The following is a 17,444-nucleotide window of genomic DNA, read 5'->3' as shown; positions in this document are numbered from 1 at the left end:
TCAGTGGCATTGGTCAGATCCAATTGTATAGCTTTTCTACACAAAGCTGACCTGCCTGTCTATAAATAAATACAGTCTAAACTATAGGGAAGTCCGTTTTGTCAGTAAAGAGCTTGCTGTACACACATAAAGACCCTGAATCTAGTCCTTAGAACTCATGCTTAAAAGCTAGACTCACTGGTAACGTGTGGTTGCAATCTCAACACAGGAGAAGCAGAAGAACCCTGGGTTTTGCTGGCCAGCAGCCTAATTTACTTAGTGAGTCCTCCCCTAATCTGAAACCCTGTCTCAAAAAACAAGGTAGAAAGCCACTGAGTTTGTTCTCTGGCTCCCACAAGCATGCATATGCACATGAAGACCAGAGACGTGACATTTGAATCTTAACACGTGTCTTCTCAACCATAGAAAGTGGTCTGTCAGTCGCTGCCTGCCCTATTTTCTTCCTGTGGGCTGTGGCTAATCTGTGGGGGCTTTGTTTTGAGACAGGTCTGACCTGGAACTTGGAGGTCTTGCTTTGGCCTCCAGAGTGCTGGATTAAAAACCATGTGTCATCATACCCCATTTCCTCTGTGACATTTAATGAGTGACTCTTTCATTCTTACTGGGTCAAGACTAGTCTGTTTAGATGCCCAAGCGTGGGGGGTCATTGCACTTTAAAGCAGACTTTATAAGTTCCAGGGCAGCCAGGGCTACACAGATAAACCCTGCCTCAAACAACAACAGTAATAGTAATGAAAGAAAGAAAACAGTTTTATTTAGATTTATTTTTATTTTACATGTATAATTATTTTCCCCACATGTATGTCCATATGTACCACATACATGTGGTACCTGCAGGGACCAAAAGAGGGCATCTGTATCACCTGGGAAATGGAGTAACAGCTCATAGTTAGCAACCACGTGGGTGCTAGGAATTGAACTTGGAACCTCCGGTAGAACAGTCAGTACTCTTAAATTGTGAGCCATCCCTCAGCCCCTAACACATTACTGAGTCTAAGGCATAGAAAGCCATTATCCCCACAGAAGAAAAGTTTCAGTGTCACTTCTAAAATCCCCTTGTAGCAGTTCACAAAGTCCAAAGTAAAGACACTGGTGCCAGGAAGTGTCTGGGGACGCCTGCTCTGCTGAGAGAATCCTCTCACTTCCTCGGGCGGAGGCTGCAGTGAAGTAGTCGTGGCTTTAGAATGTGAACGGCCTGCTTCCGAAACACTGGGTCCTTGGCACTAAACTGTTACCTCTGGTTTCATTGGCAATTCTCCAGTACCTCTCTCGCAAAATAAAGGCAGAAGTTTTGGGGTGTCTCTGGCGAGTGAAGATTCCCTTCTTGTTTCCTACTACTCTCTGTGGTGCTAAAAACAAACAAACAAATGGGGGCGGTGCTGATAAGATGGCTCAGAAAGTAAAGGTGCTTTGAAACCTAATCAGCCCAGGTTCAATCATGGGCACCCACGTGGTAGAGGGAGCAAGTCGACTCTCTGAAGTTGTCTAACCTTTCCCCACTTACCGTGGCATGTGCGCACCCCCATACTGCTCCCTGACTACATCAAAATGTAATGACATTTCAAGTTCCATGGAGGTGCACACATTTAATCCTAGTACCCTATAGGCAGAGGCAGTTGGATTACTGTGAGTTCCAGGCCAGCCAGGGTTGCATAGTGAGACGCTCATCAAAAGCTGGGAGAAGGTACAACCCAATCTGAAGCCTACTTTTCTCCTTTTAACTACTGTAAAATAGATGAAAGCAAGTACTTTTCTACCTAAGCTATCTCCCCAACCCCATTTCCAGTATCCTTACAAATGCCCAGAACTGAAAACGCCAACCTAAGAAAAACCCGTAAGTCTAACAGACACTCACATTGGTTCGTCATAAAGTCAGCGAAATTCCAGATGAGCTCTCCAACCACATATTCTTTCCGTTTCTGATCCAGAATCGAATGATAATTATCCAGGAGAGCCTTCTGGTACTCCTCACTGAACATACGAGGTGGATCCTGGGATTTAAGTCGAATAGAAGGTCAGAGTTGGGCCTGGTGTGAGCTCCACTTGACCTCGAGTAAAAGATCTGTCCTGGTGTGAGGCTGTATTAACTGTAGGACTAAACTGATGGTGGCTCAGAGACCCTGGGCTCTGAAAAAAAACTTTAAAGGACACCCTCAGCCTGGCGGTGGTGGCGCATGCCATTAGACCCAACATTGGAGAGGCAGGAGGATCTCTGAGTTCGAGGCCAGCCTGGTCTACAGAATGAGTTCCAGAATAGCCAGGGCTGCACAGAGAAACCTTGTCTTGAGGAAAGGAGGGGAAAAAGGGAGCAAAACAAATAAATCACTATCATCAAGGTGGATTATGTCTTTAATCCCAGAACTCTCTCAAGAAGCCCAAATTGCAAAATGGATCAAGAGTTTAAGGCCAGCTAGGGCTATACCGTGAGACCGTTTTAAAAACAACCTTTGAAAATGTAGAAACCTGGAGGTGGTGGTGACACCCATCTTTAATCCCATTACTCAGAAGGCAGAGGCTGGAAGATTTCTGCGAGTTCGAGGCCAGCTTGGTATACAGATCAAGTGCTAGGACATGACAGCTACGGCTACACAGAGAAACCCTGTCTGGAAAACAAAATAAAAACCTTAGTTAAGGAAATGTGTTTGTCAAACCTATTTTCATTTTCCCATGTTGGAAATCAGGTGATCCTTAGTTTTATGCTACCTTAATTGAGTCAGGGTCTCTTGCTATTTCAGTGAGTCTGGTGAGGCATTTTGCTCTCTGGGGGTCCCATCTCTGCCAGAGCACTGGCCTTACAGGAAGGCTGCCATTCCAGTCTTAGCTACCTGGGTGGTGAGGATCTGAATTTTGTTTCTCACATTCACAAAACAAGCACTTTCCCAGCTATCAGCAAAAGTACTTTGGAAGTAAAACTGTGTTTACCTCAACTCTAAAGGGAGAGGGGTGCAGTTTCTTTCAAGATAGGATCTTACCACATAGCCTGGATGTAGGCCAGACTGACCTCGAAGGTACACTCATTCAGACTTAGCAGTTCCTTTGTGTATGACTGGGACTGACTTTGGCTGGGGCTGGAGAGATGGCTTGGTGGTTAAGAGCACTGTTTTTCCTAAAGGACCCTGGTTCAATTCCCAGAATCCACATAACAGCTCACAACTGTCTGCAACTCCAGTTCCAGGGCATCTGACACCCTCTCACTGGCATGTGCAGGCAAAACACTAATACACATAGGTACAGAAAAAATTAAAAAGAGAGCATCCTGTTCTCATAGACGAATCAGTTCTAGCACCTGTATCAGGTGGCTGACAATCACTTGTGACTCCAGCTCCAGGACAGTCTATGACACCTCTAGCCTCAGTGGGTACCCAGACACGAGCACATATCCATAGACAGACACACAGACATGCCCACAGTGAAAAATCTTAAAACATGTGTATGATGTAGGTACACATGTGTGCGAGCAGCAGTGCATGCTTGTAGAAGAAGAAAACTCATCAGTCCTCACTTTCCTCTTTGTGGGAGACAAGGTCTCTTGCTTACCACTGTGTATATCACCCTGCTAGCCTGGGAGCTAAAGGGAACTTCGTTTCAGAGGAGAATGGGGTTACAGATGTGTGCCACCACACCAGGCATGGGAGGGGGCAGCTGAACTCAGCTCTTCAAGCTTGTGTATCAAGTGCTTTATCTGAGTTATCTTCACGTAGCCCAGGCTGGCCTCCATCCAAGTGGTAGCATAGACATAGGCCACTTTAAAAAAAAAAAAAGATTCTATGTATGTGAGCACACTGCAGCTGTCTTCAGACACCAGAAGGGGGCATCAGATCCCATTACAGATGGTCATGAGTCACCACGTGCTTGCTGCCAGTGCTCTTAACCGCTGAGCCATCTCTCCAGCCCGACTCAGGCCACTTTGCCCATCATAATCTTGAATGGGAAAGCCCCATACCCACACTAATGCAGTAGTTGCAAACCACATGTGGCTAGAGTAGCCCGTAGCTGTTGCTCGGCTGGTGGCTGTCATTCCCGGGGAAGGGAAGATAGAGACATTTCCATCACTGTCAAGATCTACTAACACCTGTCTTTGATATGGGAAGAATTGGTTTGTTTATTTTGAGACAGGGTTTTCTGTATCCTAGACTGGCCTCAGACTCATTTCGTAGGCAAGGGTGACTCTAAACTTCTGATTCTTCTGCCCCCGACTCCCCAGCACCAGTTCTACAGACATGTATGACCACAGCTGTCCTATATAGTGCTGGAGTAGGGCGTAGACCTTTGTGCATGCTACACAAACACTCTGGCAGCTCAGCTTCCCCCTCCCAGGCTGAGAAATCCTTTTAATCAAGATTAAAATTGTTCCTCTATGCTCTACAGCCGTGGATGCCTAAAGAGGGCATCAGATCCTCTGGAACTGGAGTTACAGTTTTAAAGTACTCTGTGTGGGTGCTGGGAACCGGTCTGAGAGCCACTGGAAGGGCAGCACGTGTTAACCACTGAACCTCACAGGCTATGCATTTTAAGAAGTTGCTGGTGCGGAAGGACACCTTAACCTCAACTCAGCATTCAAGAAGTCTAAGGAATTTGTGAATCTGAGGCCAGCCTGGGCATCAAACAGAGACCTTAGGGGGGGGGGGGGTAAAAAAAAAACAGAACAAAAAACGTGGCTAGCTATGCAGAAACACAGCCGAACATGGGCTGTCTCTGGGACGCACACAAGCCAAACGGGCCTGCATGCGGGGGACACAGGCTTAGGAAGGTGCCTGAGATCTGAGGCCAGGTCACTGGTAAGGAAAGCCCTAAGAGATAAGTAACTAAGTAACATTGCCGTTGTGACAATAAACTGTTTACCTCGTGAATCCCTGGGATTGCTTCTGCTCCATACTCGCTCTGGATAATCGGCTTCTGGTGCGTCTTATACCAGTTCTCAAACTGGCTATTCAGCTGTGGCTGAATCACCTCCAGATGCCCAAAGTCATGATACCAAGAAAAGTAGCTGTTTACACAGATCACATCCACGTACTGGGCCTAGGACAAGAGTGTTCAAGTGAGCTTACCTCTCACACCGAGGGCCTCCTCTTCAAGGTCAGAATAGAATGCAGCTGACCTAGGTTAGCCCACCCCACGCAGGAAATAAAGTCAAGACCAGACCCAAATATGGCTAATATATAAAGCTAGGTTGAGGCTACTGACTGGGCCATGGCTGGAAGCAAAGTAGACCATCTTCCAGCCAGCCTGCCTCTGACCTTGTTGGAGTTTACTTCTTTCTAATCCTATTCCTGGTCTCCTGTGGCCTTGCCTAGGGATGTGATTCGACAGAGTGGATACGTTTTTCCCCTTATAGTTAAGTTTTTGAGACAAGACTTACATAGCCGAAGCTGGCTTCAAACTTCTATGTGTTCAGGGCTGGCTTTGAACTGATGACTCACCCGCCTCTACCTCCCAAGTGCTAGGATCACAAGCGTGCACTGACGGCACCTAGCTCTCAGTTTAGGGAATTTAAGGCAAACACTCATCAACTGAGCTACATCTCCTGCTCCTTAATTTGGGGTGGGCACTGGGGTGGAGGGGTTCGACCCAAGGGCTTGTATGTGCTGAGCACAGGCTGTTCCACTGAGCCACGTCCTCAGCCCATCATAGATGTGTCCTCTGAGCTAGAACTGAGAAGGCAGCGCTGTGAATGGCGGAATCGCTAGATTTCTTCCTAGGCACTGGTGGAGTGTCCATGGAACAGGGATAGGTATGGCCTAAACAGCATCAGAGTTCTGAGTCCAGGGAGCTAGAGAGGGCTCTGTGGTAAAGAGGACTGGGTCCTCTTCCAGATTCAATCTGCAGCTCACACAGTAACTCCAGATCCAGGTAATCTGACACCCTCACACAGACATAGATGCAGGCAAAGCACCAAATGCACATCAATTAAAAAAAAAAAGTTCCGTGTCTAGTTGGCAAGCATGCCTCTCTAGCAACAATGCTCAGCTTCAAGGCTGCCCTGGGAACGGTGAGGTCTTTCCAAGGGACCACAGACCCTCTCCAGGCTGTGGTGGCTGAGGATGCCAGCAGCAGAGAACTGCAGAGGATAAAGTAGCATCACTTTGTAAAGCACACTCTGGGTGGAGGCCAGACATGGGGCGTCTAATAAAGCCTTCCCGAGGCCACAGATCATAGGACAAGCACTGGAACAGCCAGCAACCCGGGCCTTACTGCTGCTGCCTCAGTTTCTTTGAAGGGTGGGTTCTAGAGACATAGAGAAACCAGGGCTAACAAGGCCTCTGTTGTCAACTATTTTTAGAAAATTTATAAATGAATGTTCCCCTTTTATATTTGTGTCAGAAGGTGTCAGATTCCCCTGGAACAGATGGATCTGAGCCACCATCATGTGGGTACTGGGAACCTAACGCTGGTCCTCTGTAAGAGCAACAAGTGCTCTTGACTACCGGGCCTGTTCTCTTGTCAGGGTTAAACAAGCTCATTGGCCTGGATGGAGCCCAGCCTTCTTGGGTTTAGAAGCCACACTGCCTAAGCAGTGTGAGTTAACAGGAAGTTAGTCCCTTTAACCAGAAGGCCACTTGTGAAAATGGCTAGACTGGCCACCGCTGGTTCCTGGTAGTAAGCACAAGCCTAAAGGCCAAAGCAGAGGCGTAGAGTGTGGAGACCACCCCCCACTCCAGGCTCACCCCCAGGTCTGCATCATATTTGGCGCTGCTCGCAAAGGTCACAGGACGGGTGGGGTCCAGGGCTTTGGTGTGGGTGATCAGCGTCCTGTCCATGGAAGGCAGAAGACAGGCTCATCAATCTGGGAAGAGCTCTCCCAGACTCTCCCTTTCCTTCCCCTCTTCCCCGTCAGTGGTGGGTCACAGCTAAAGGCGGTGGCTGCCCAGAGCCATGAAAACAGAGATGAGCACAAACCGAAATGGCAAGAGGCAGAAGAAATGAAGGGGTGTGGTTCCCTTTAAGGTGGGGGTGGGGACATGATTTAACTTAAGAGTCAGGGAAGCCTCCTGAAGAAATGGCATTAGTGTTGAGTTGATTAACCATTGGGCCAGGAGGAATGGCGAGGAGAGGACCCAGTGTAAGGACTAATCTAGGGTTAGGGTTTGTTCCTCAGGACCTACTCCCAGTCTACAAAGCACAGATTGAAGACTTTTTTTTTCTTTTACGTCTCTTTGATCATTACTCTTCTTAATGAAGGTTGTGTATTCCCCCTTAGACATAAGTCCTGAACCTGTCCTCTCAAAATAGCTCCAAACCAGCAAAAGCCACCCTGGGGTACTCCAGCCTACCCAGTCCTGCCCTCATCCCCGTTGTCCCTTAATGAATGCACCTTCCTTACCACCTCCTTAAAAAGTCTGGCAGCCTAAAAGACTATGTGGAGCTAGGATGCAGCCACCCCATGGAGAACAGGGGGTTCTCACGAAGCTCCATTGGCAAACCTCTATCTCCAAAACTACTTATGATTCGTAACAGTAGCAAAATTCCAGTTACAATGGAGCAACAAAAATCATTTCACGGTTGGGGGTCACCACAACATAAGGAAACATATTAACAGCCAAAGCATCAGGAAGGCTGAGAACTTCTGATCAGGAAGCTTCGGCTGGCTCTGTGTGACAAGCAGTATAAATCATCCTGAAGGCTGTGACAGTCTTATGACAGATGAACAACTGTGGCTGGAGATGAAGCTCAATGGTAGGGCACTTGCCTAGCATGCATAAGCAAGGCCCTGGACTGGATCCCCAGCACCAGAAAATACACTTAAAACATTTTGTCTCATTGGTTTTCTGGGGGGCAGGAGAGATGCCTCAGCGGTTAGGAGCACTGACTGCTCTTCCAGAGGTTCTGAGTTCAACTCCCAGCAACCACATGATGGCTCACAACTATCTGTAACGCATGAGTGTCTGGTGTGCCTGAAGAGAGCGACAGTGTACTCACATACATTAAATAAATAAATCCTCTTTTTAAAAAAAGTTCCCTTTTATGGTGCTGGAGAGAGAACCCAGAGGTTGCTCTTCTAGAGAGGACTTGGGTTCAATTCCTAGCACCCACATGGTGGCTTACAATGACTATACCTCCAGTTCCTGGGGATCTGATATCTTCAGGCCTGGGAAGACAGAAGGCCCACGTGTGGTACAGACATACATGTAGACAAACTACCCCCACACACAAATACTTTAAAATCCCACTTATGTTCACGTGCTTCTGTAAATAAATTGGTTTCATAAAGATGAACCCAAAGTGGTTTCCTATAGTTTTAGCACATGTTTCGGTCTAGAGTGAATGAATATATGCAGGAATGAATGAATGCCGGATATGAGGGAGAACACTGCAATCCTAGCCGTGAGTGGAAGGTAGAGACAGGAGGAGTAGGAATTCAAGGCCAGCCCTAGCTACACTGCACACTTGAGGCCAGCCTGTGCTATTTGAGACCTTGTCTGGAAAAAAAAAATTCAAAAATCTGAAAAGGAGCTGGAGAAATTCCTCAGCCCTCACTGCCGAGCCCAATGATTAGAGTTCAAGCCCAGAGACTTACATCAACGAGGAGAGGACCAGTTCCTATAAGCTGTCCTCTGACCTCCCCATATGTACCATGGCACACACGGAAATAAATTAAAAATAAATCTAATGCTTGTTGGGTCCTGTGTGTGATCCCAGTATTCTGAAGTCGAGATCAAAGGAATCAGTGCCAGCTTGAGGCCAGCCAGGGATATACAGTAAGACCCTATCTAAAAAAATAAATTAATAAAATTATATAAGATCCAAAGAGTTCAGCTTTAATCACAGCCATAGGAAGGTGGAGGCAGGTGGATCTCTCTAGGTTCAAGGCCAGCCTGTTCAACCAAGCTAGTTCTAGGACAGCCAAACCCAGAAACCCTGTCTTGTATCAAAGGGAACTCTGGATTTCATTTCAAGTATGACTAGGAGGGTCAACGGGTAGAAAAGGCACAATTTTGGGGCGCGATTTGGGTCCCCAGAGTGATGGAAGGAATATTGATATTCACAGCACCTGTCCACCCCGTTATGGCTGACTACCACGCTCCGGCTGCCTATAGAAGTTGAGCCAGGCCAAATGGCTAAGGCCACAGGCCTGACTCAGCCAAGGGAGAAAGGGCACTCACTTGAAGTAATACTCCGCAGGTCTCAGAGCAGAAGAAGGCTCATTGGCCACAGACCACATCACAACCGAAGGGTGATTTTTGTCCCTGCGCACCAGCTCCTCCATCACCTCAAGGTGGTGCCGAAGAGACTCGTTGCCAAAACTCTGGCTGTGGAGCCGGAGAGGGAAGGGTCACCAAAGGCTCTAAGAAGAGCTGAGGACGGTACGCTGGGCAGTGGGGGCGGGGCGGGGCGGGGAGGGGGTGGGCACTCACGGCAGCACGATGCCCACACCGGGACACTCATCAATGACCACAATTCCGTATCGGTCACAGAGCTGAAGTACCTCCTCCGAGTAGGGATAGTGGCTGGTACGGAAGGAATTAGCCCCGAGCCAACGGAGGAGGTTGAAATCCTTTATCAGCAGAGGCCAGTCGAAGCCTTTCCCTCGGATCTAGGAAGACAGCAGGCCTGCGTGATCTCTACCCTTGTGACTGGAAAATACACACTTTCCTCCGAAGCCCGGCTCCGGGAGCCACCCCTCCACCCCAGCACGTGATGGTGTCTCCAGGGCACCGAGGAAGGGGAAGGAGATATGAGTAACTCCCAACATGCCACACCGGGATGCCGCAGCTACAACTCACATCTGAATCCTCGTGTTTGTTGACACCGTGGAAATAGAAAGGCTTCCCGTTTATGAGGAACTTGCTCTTGGTGACAGCCACGGTTCGGATCCCGACAGGGAGGGTGTAGAAGTCAGACCCAGACTCAGGTGTTGTCATCTTCACCTAGAAGAGCCCATGTGCCAGGCATGAGCACCCAGGTGAACTGAGACCCTCACCCAACAGGAAGGATTCGCCCCAACAGCACGTAACACTGGAGGTTTTGGTTTTTGTTTTAAAATAGAGTCTCGTGTAGCTAAGGTGACCTTGAACTCCTGATTCTCCAGCCAGTCCCTCCCAAGTGCTAAGATTACAGGCACGCATCTCTATGCTATTTGGTTTTGTTTTTTAATGTTTTTGGGTTTAAATTTTGTTTTTCAAAATGGGGTTTCTCTTTGTTGCCCTAGCAGTCCTGGAACTCTCTCTGTAGATCCACCTGCCTCCACTCCCAAATTCTGGGAATAAAGGTGTGTGCTACCAAAGCCCAGCTGGTTTTGGGTTTTGTTTTGTTGTAGGGGGAGGGGTGGCAACTGATCATTTGAGACAGGGTCCCATTATGTAGCTCTGGCCGTCCTGGAATTCACTATGGAGACCAGGTTGACCTCAACTACTACATTCATCTGATCCTATTCAATGCCCCTGTGGCCTATGTGTCCCACAAGCCTGTGCCTGAGATGCAGAAATTACCACAGTCTGTTTTTAACCATAACGTGATCCCAAGAGCTACACTTCACAGCTGGACTCTTCCACAAGGGATAGAAAAAGCCGGAAACCTCAGCCTGTACCCATTTAGCCACCTGTCCTGGATGCCTGCTGATGTCACCAGGTGGCAGCAGAGGTCCTTCCTTAGTCCCTATTCCAAAGTCACCCTTACCTCCAAGGAGTACAGGTAGGCTGGACGCTCATGCATCAGGTAAGGCCACCAGAGGTTGGCACTGGGCACCTGAAGTTGACCCTGGTCCCCTGTTCCATGGGCCACAACTTTGCCATCCTCATCCAAAAGATGTACTTCTAGCTGGAAATGTTCACTGCCCTGGACAGAAATCCGGTAGTTCACCAGCCCTGTGGGACAGAAATAGATATCTTACCAGTCCCAGGAGTCCTCTTACTTCCCAAGACCCTAGTGAACAACTGTACAACTGTGTGTCCTTTTTTATTTAAATCTTACTGTGCAGAGATTAGGGGTGGTACAACAGGGGTAGGAGAAAAGTAACCCAATATCTCAAGCGATCTCACTTTAGATCCACTAGAAAGGCGTCAGCTTGGGCAGTCTTAGTCTTGTCTTCTGAGGACAATGAAGCGGGGGGGGGGGCTAGAAGATGCTTGAAGCCTCCCCCCCACACTTAGGGATTTTTCCTCTTGGGAATCGAGACAAAACGGACCCAGCCTAGCACAGTGCCTCCCGCCCAGAGCCTCACCGATGTCTTGGTTCACATCAGTGGTCACAGTGATATCATCGATGTAGATGGTAGGGGTGGTGTAGAGGACCACAGACCGATGCAGTCCGGCGTAGTTGAAGAAGTCAAAGTTTGTGTTCTGGACAAAGTAACCCTTGGGATACCTAGGGTGGGAAAACAAAGGTCCATCGTCCCTGGGGCTTTTTAAATCCTCCTTCCCTCCCTCACTCCCTCTTTATCTCTGTGTGAGTGTACCACAGTGCACACGTGCAGACCAGAAGACAACATTGGGCACCGGTTCTTGCCTTCTACCCCTGGACAGGATCTCTGGATCTGGCTAGCCTGAGAACTTCCAGAAATCACTCTGCCTCCTTTGACGTCAGCTAGCATGCATCCCCTGGTCTCCTCATCAGATCCAGGGCTAGAGCCATTCTCCCTATGGGCAAGTCCACTGGGCGGGGGAGGGGAGAGGAGGGGAGAAAAAGGAGGATGCTCACATGGAGGTATCAATCTTGTAGACGATGTCCCCCGGTGGAAGGGTATGAGGGGTCAGTGTGTTGTTGATGGCGATCGTGACCCGGCAGGTGGTTAGGGGCCCACTCTGGACCAGCTTGCTGATGTCAGCCTCAAAGGGGAGGTGACCTCCCTCATGTTCCATCACATGAATCCCATTCACCCACTGCAGACATAAGCAAATATGAGTAAAGGACAACCGGTTACAGGGCTCTGCTGTCTCAGGTACCCCCTTCCAGGAGAGGCTGCCTGCCATCAAGCCTCATGGAAGAATGGTGTTCTAACAGAGCCCAGGAAGCAACCCTTTCTCTGCCCCAGGGCACAGAGCTCTTCTCCACAGCCCAGACTGCCTCCTCCAGTCCCCTCCCCCATCCAACCTCTCCAAACACTGACCACAACTGCATAGTAATGGGCGCTGTTGATCCTCAACACCACTCTCATGCTCGTGTCCTGGGTCCACCGCTGTGGCAGGACTGCTTCCCGTTCATACCACACCCAGCCAAGAAAGTTCTGGAGCTCTGCGTCTTGGGTGATGTCATTGAAACTGGAAGGGACAGGCATGTCCAAGGTTGGGCCCGACTAGGGAAAGAAGAAGTGGAGTCACGAGCTAGGGATGGAGGGAAGCTGGCAGAGCCCTGGCCTCCCACAGAGGAAATCCTGGGTTCCAACTCCAGGGCTGCATGAGCCAATCACGGTGGTGGGTACTAGTAATCCTCGCATATGGGAGGTGCAGCCAGGAAGACGGCATCAGGGTCATGCCCTGGCTATCCTCTGCTACACAGCATATCTGAGGCTGGACTGAGCATACAGGAGACTCTAGCTAAAGAGAAGGATCAGGTCTATTCTTCATAACCGCACCCCCAGCACCCTAGAAAAGCAGGGGACACGGAGGAGGGACCCTGTAAATACTGGCTGCGTGGGTGGAGAACTTATCCACAAGTGAACTGCAGGGACAGTTGGTGAAAAAGAATGTCAAAACCAAGTTCTTCCACAGGGCAGATGGTACCAGGGCCAAGATTTCCATGCAAAGGGTGAGATCAAAGGCCACAGGCCAGCCTGAGACAGGAAGACCCAGACCCTGACATAAAAGGCAGGTGATCGGTACCACAGGGAGGAAGACTGACAGCAGGGGCCCCTGAGGAAACAGAAGGCACGAGGAGGCAATGTCCCCTCCTTACTTCCTCTTTTGCTGAATGCTAGGCAGTGCAATTGAAAACTGAGAGTCTAAGCCAGGTGTGGTGACTCACAACTTGTAACCTTAGCCACCTGGGAGGCTAAGGTAGCAGGATTGCTATGGACCAGAGGCTAACTGTGGGCTGCTGTCCCCACCCCCACACACAGCTGATGAGATGACACAGTGGGTTACAGGCACTAACTAGCCACTAGGCCTGATGACCCGAGTTCTAACCCTGAGACCTAGGAGAGACCAGACTCCAGCAAGTTACCCTCTGACCTCCACGTGCACTGGTAGCACAGGGGTACCCACATACACGCACACGGATGCATAAAGGTTACACATTTTAAACGGAGAGACAAGGAAGAAGAGGCGAGAGTCAAATGGGGTAAGAGGAACTGAGGTAGGATGAATGAATGAACTGGAGAGAGGCGGAGGCTGTGAGCACACAGGTTTGCTTCAACCTGCTTCTGCACCAACCCTACCAAGCTAGGAAGGGAGAGCAGGGATGAGTGGGGTCCTTTGTCAGCTGTGTGCAAAGTCCTGTCCTTTATCTGAATCTTACTTGGTTGAGCAGAGTCCCGATGGTGTACCGGCTCCCCGCTCTCTACCCACCCCCAAATCCCTGTGGTGGGTAGCATCTCCCAGGGCTCTGCTTCTCACTAGATGTGAAAGAGCACGCAGGAGGCATGTGCACAAACTTCCAACACTCTAGGTGGCCTGAGAACCTCCAGGAAAGCAGGAGCGGAAGGAGGTTCACCCAGATAGTCAGACCAGCCTGGGTTATAGAACGGAGACAGCTTCAAAATAAACAAAAGGCTCAGGAGTGACAAGCACGTAAAGAGCCCCGGGCTCAACCCCAAGCACTATGAAATAAAATTAAAAGCCTTAGGGGGAAAAAAATCCGCTGCCTAAGGCAGCGCCTGCCTAGCAGAGAGTTCATTGAATTTTCAAGCACGCCGGGTCCCACTTCCTGCTCCGGCAGCTGCCCTCCCCAGCCTGCAAACCTATATTAACCTCTTCTAAGTGAGCACAAAGGGATCTCCAGGTACAGGCACCCCTCCGTCCACCCCCTGGCTTCTGGAAGCTTCCAGACCCCGGATCCCGGGGGGCGCACACCTCCCGCAGCGGCTGCCGGTACCACTGCTGCTCGAAGCCCTGCTTTCGATTGTTCGAGAAATCCGCACGGAAGCTCCACAGTCCGTCCAGCGCCTTGAGCTCCCGCGACCGGCTCTCCCTCGGGAACAGCATCCCGCCCTGCAGCGCCAGAGCGCAGCTGCACAGCAGCTGGCCCAGCGCGATCCAGCAAGCGCTCCATTTTGGGGACATGCTGGCCCGGCTGCCCACCGTCCCGCGGCTGGGCCTTTTAGCCTCGCTGTCCCTGGGAGGGCGGAGGCGGGCCCTGGGATGGTCACATGTTCTCTAGAGAAGCCGCCCGCGCCAACTTGGTTGTGGGCAAGGGTTTGAACTGCTGCTTACTCAAGGCCATCTGGAGGCCCCGAGGCTACACTCTGCAGAAAGAGGAAGCCCCAAAGGCTTGAAATCCCGGATCGTCCTATACGGTCAGCCTGAAAGAAGTCCCTGCCTGCCTCACATCCATTAACTTCTCCCCTCACACCCTGGGGCTGTGCCTCCCAGGACCACTAGGCTAAGGTCTTGAAGTCCCTGACCCCACTATTTCTTCTGTGAAAGGTCCCGGATGAGGGTTCAAAAGACACTCTGAGATGGATTTGGGGAGTTAAGTGTTTATTAAAGGAGTTATTAAGGTCTGGAAAGGACATGCAGACAACTTTGAGGCGGGGTCTCTTCTTGTAGGTCTCGGAGAAAAAGGATGGTTTCACAGCGCGTGGTTGCAGCCAGGCTCTCCTGATGCCCAAGGGAGTAAGGGGCTAGGGAATCAAGCCAGGAGGTTTTGGCGCATACCTTTAAATCCAGCACTTGGGAGGTAGAGTCAAGCGGATCTCTGTGAGTTCGAAGTCAACCTGATCTATTGCCTGAGTTCCAGGACGGCCAGGAGAGCAGAGAACCTTGTCTCAAAACAAAACAAGCAAACAAACAAAAAGGGGGGGGGGGAGAATCAAGTAATCTATAAGAGCAAATAGATATTCCTTTTCCCTCTTTGCTTTCTAGAAATCATTTAATGGTTTGTCTGTGATTATGGTTATTTTCATAATGCATTTTTATTAGGAAATTTTTTAAAAGTCTGAGTAGCAAAATGACAGCAATCTATAATTGTAATCATATAATTTATTATTATAATTATGTATGTTATATATGCACTTTATTGTGTTATTTGGTTGTTTTTTGAGACATGGTGTCAAGGCATCTAGGTTGGCCTAGAATATGTTTTGTACCCTGGAGATCTTGGAATTTTAAGTAATCCTTCCGATTACTGATGCCTCTAAGGCAAAGAGGGAGCGTTAGGACTCTGGGCAGAGTTGGAGCATCCACATCCAAGTTCAAGATCCTTGTAGAACTGCCTGCACGGGACATAAAAGAAGTGTGTCCTGGGCTTGTGTTAGGAGTCACAAATGCAGGCTGAGGCGAGTGCTATGCAGGTCACATGACCTGCAGCAGCCACCCCCACACCCCCTCCCTGCTCACCATAGTCCTCAGTGGTCTTAGTATCGCCCGCCTCCCCCGCCCCCAGTCCATCACTCCAACCCTCTAGCAGACTTTTAAATGCTCAGATTTCCTTCTTGGTGAAGTAAGACAGCTAAGCCAGTCTTGATGGCCACGTGGATTTTGTTGTTGTTGTTTTGTGGTTGGTTGGTTTTGATTTTGGGAAACAGGATTTCTCTCTGTAGCCTTGGCTGTCCTGGAACTCTGTAGGCCAGACTGACCTCAAAATCATAGAGATCCTCCTGCCTCTGCCTCCCGCGAATGCTGACACTAAAGGCATATGCTGCTCAGTTTCCTATTCTTAACATGAAGGTGAATATCATTTAGGTCTCAACCTAAATCCTTGGACTAATGATACACCCACCCCGCAATGTGCATTTGGATTTTCAGACTGAGCCAAAAGGCAGGTCCCTAAAGCTTTTTTTTGTTTTTTTTTTTTTTTTGTTTTTTTTTTGTTGTTGTTGTTGTTTTGTGGTTCGTTTTGGTTTTGGTTTTTCCAGAGAGGTTTTCTCTGTTTAGTCCTGGCTGGCCTGGAACTCAGAGATCCACTTGTCCCTGCCTCCTGAGGGATTAAAGGGCCACTAGTCCCTGCTCCCTAATGCATTATTAAAGCCTGCTGACCTTGAGCACAATAGAAGGGTCCCCAACCACTCTTACAAACGCTCCCAATTTTTGTCCTCCTTGTTGTTACAAAATACCTAAATTTTGTTGCAATTATCGGTATACTTGTCAAGGGGTTGGGGATGAAGCTGAACAGTCAAAATGTTCCTTAGCAGGGGGAGAACTTGACCAACACAGGCATGCTAGCTTCTAATCCACTTGTTTATAGTTGAGCATTTATAGTCTGTGCCTGCCTTCAGAGGCGTTATACACATGACCGGGTGCAGGTGGAGGTCAGAGGTCAATCCTGACTTTTTTTTTAAAAAAAGACTAATTTTATGTTTATTTATTTATTCACTGGAGAGGGCTAGAGAGATGATAGTTTAGTGGTTAAGATCACTGGCTGCTCTTCCAGAGAAACCGGTTTGATTCCCAGCACCCACATGGCAGCTCACAACCATTTTTAATTCCAGTTCCAGAGGAGCTAATGACCTCTTCTAGCTTCTGCAGACACTGCACCACACGGTGCATAGACACACACGCCAGCGCAACACTGGGACACGGAAAATAAGTAAACACTGAGAACAGCGGCAAGCAGCAACAACAAAATCTTCCATAAACTGGACATAGCGGTTCACACCTGTGACCCCGCTCTCAGGATGTTGAGGTAGAAAGAAGGGCCACATAGTAGTCTCATATATCTATATCTATCTATCTATCTATCTATCTATCTATATATATATATATATGTGTGTGTGTGTGTGTGTATGTATGTATATATCATATGGGTGTTTGCCTGCACCTATGTGTGTGTACTGGGTGTATGAAGTATTCTTGGAGGACAAAAGAGGACACTGATTCCCTTGAAACTAAAGTTACAGATAATTATGAGTCACCATGTAGGTGCTGGATACTGAACCCAGGTCCTCTGAAAAGAACAGCCAGTGCTCTTAACCACTGAGCCATTTCTGAAGTCCCATCCCACTTGTTTTAATTTTAATTCATTTATTTATATATTAATTTGCATGGGTGCCTGCACTGTGTGACGTTCCGATGAAGTTCTGGCTGGAGTTGGTTTTCTCCTTCTCCCCTGTAAGCCCCAGGGGCTGAACTCAGTCATCAGACTTGGTGGCAGACACCTGTATTCACTAAGCCATCTCAGAAGCCCCTCTGCCTTGTATTTTGGGACTGGGCCTGGAGCTCAGGAATTCCATTAAACTGGCTGGCTGGAGCACTCCAGAGAGTCACCTTTCACTGTCTTTCCAGCTCAGGGCTGCAGGTGCTTCATGCCTGGCTTTTTATGTGGGCGCTGGGGATTCAAACTCAGACTCCCCATGCTTGCCCGGCAGTCACCTTACCAACTGAGCCACCTGCCCAGGCCAGTTTGTTTATCTTAAG

The 17,444-nt window shown here is 49.0% G+C and overlaps 1 protein-coding gene across 1 annotated transcript; it reads right to left on the bottom strand.

The window, feature by feature from the left end:
- Positions 1-749: 749 nt before the first annotated feature.
- Positions 750-14,193, bottom strand: GUSB (glucuronidase beta). Its single transcript, XM_080941255.1, has 12 exons — positions 13,944-14,193; positions 12,044-12,229; positions 11,635-11,816; positions 11,159-11,301; positions 10,615-10,802; positions 9,723-9,866; positions 9,354-9,532; positions 9,102-9,248; positions 6,666-6,750; positions 4,843-5,019; positions 1,856-1,991; positions 750-1,349 (listed from the first exon to the last, which is right to left on the bottom strand). Exons 1-12 carry the CDS (start codon positions 14,151-14,153, stop codon positions 1,180-1,182), a joined length of 1,947 nt encoding a protein of 648 aa, XP_080797381.1. The 5' UTR covers positions 14,154-14,193; the 3' UTR covers positions 750-1,179.
- Between the last annotated feature and the right edge of the window lie 3,251 nt (positions 14,194-17,444).

This window comes from Micromys minutus (genome assembly GCF_963924665.1).
Source record: "Micromys minutus genome assembly, chromosome: 29".
NCBI lineage: Eukaryota > Metazoa > Chordata > Mammalia > Rodentia > Muridae > Micromys > Micromys minutus.
The sequence above is the reverse complement of the archived record's forward strand: the minus strand, read 5'-3'. Positions and strand labels throughout refer to the sequence as shown.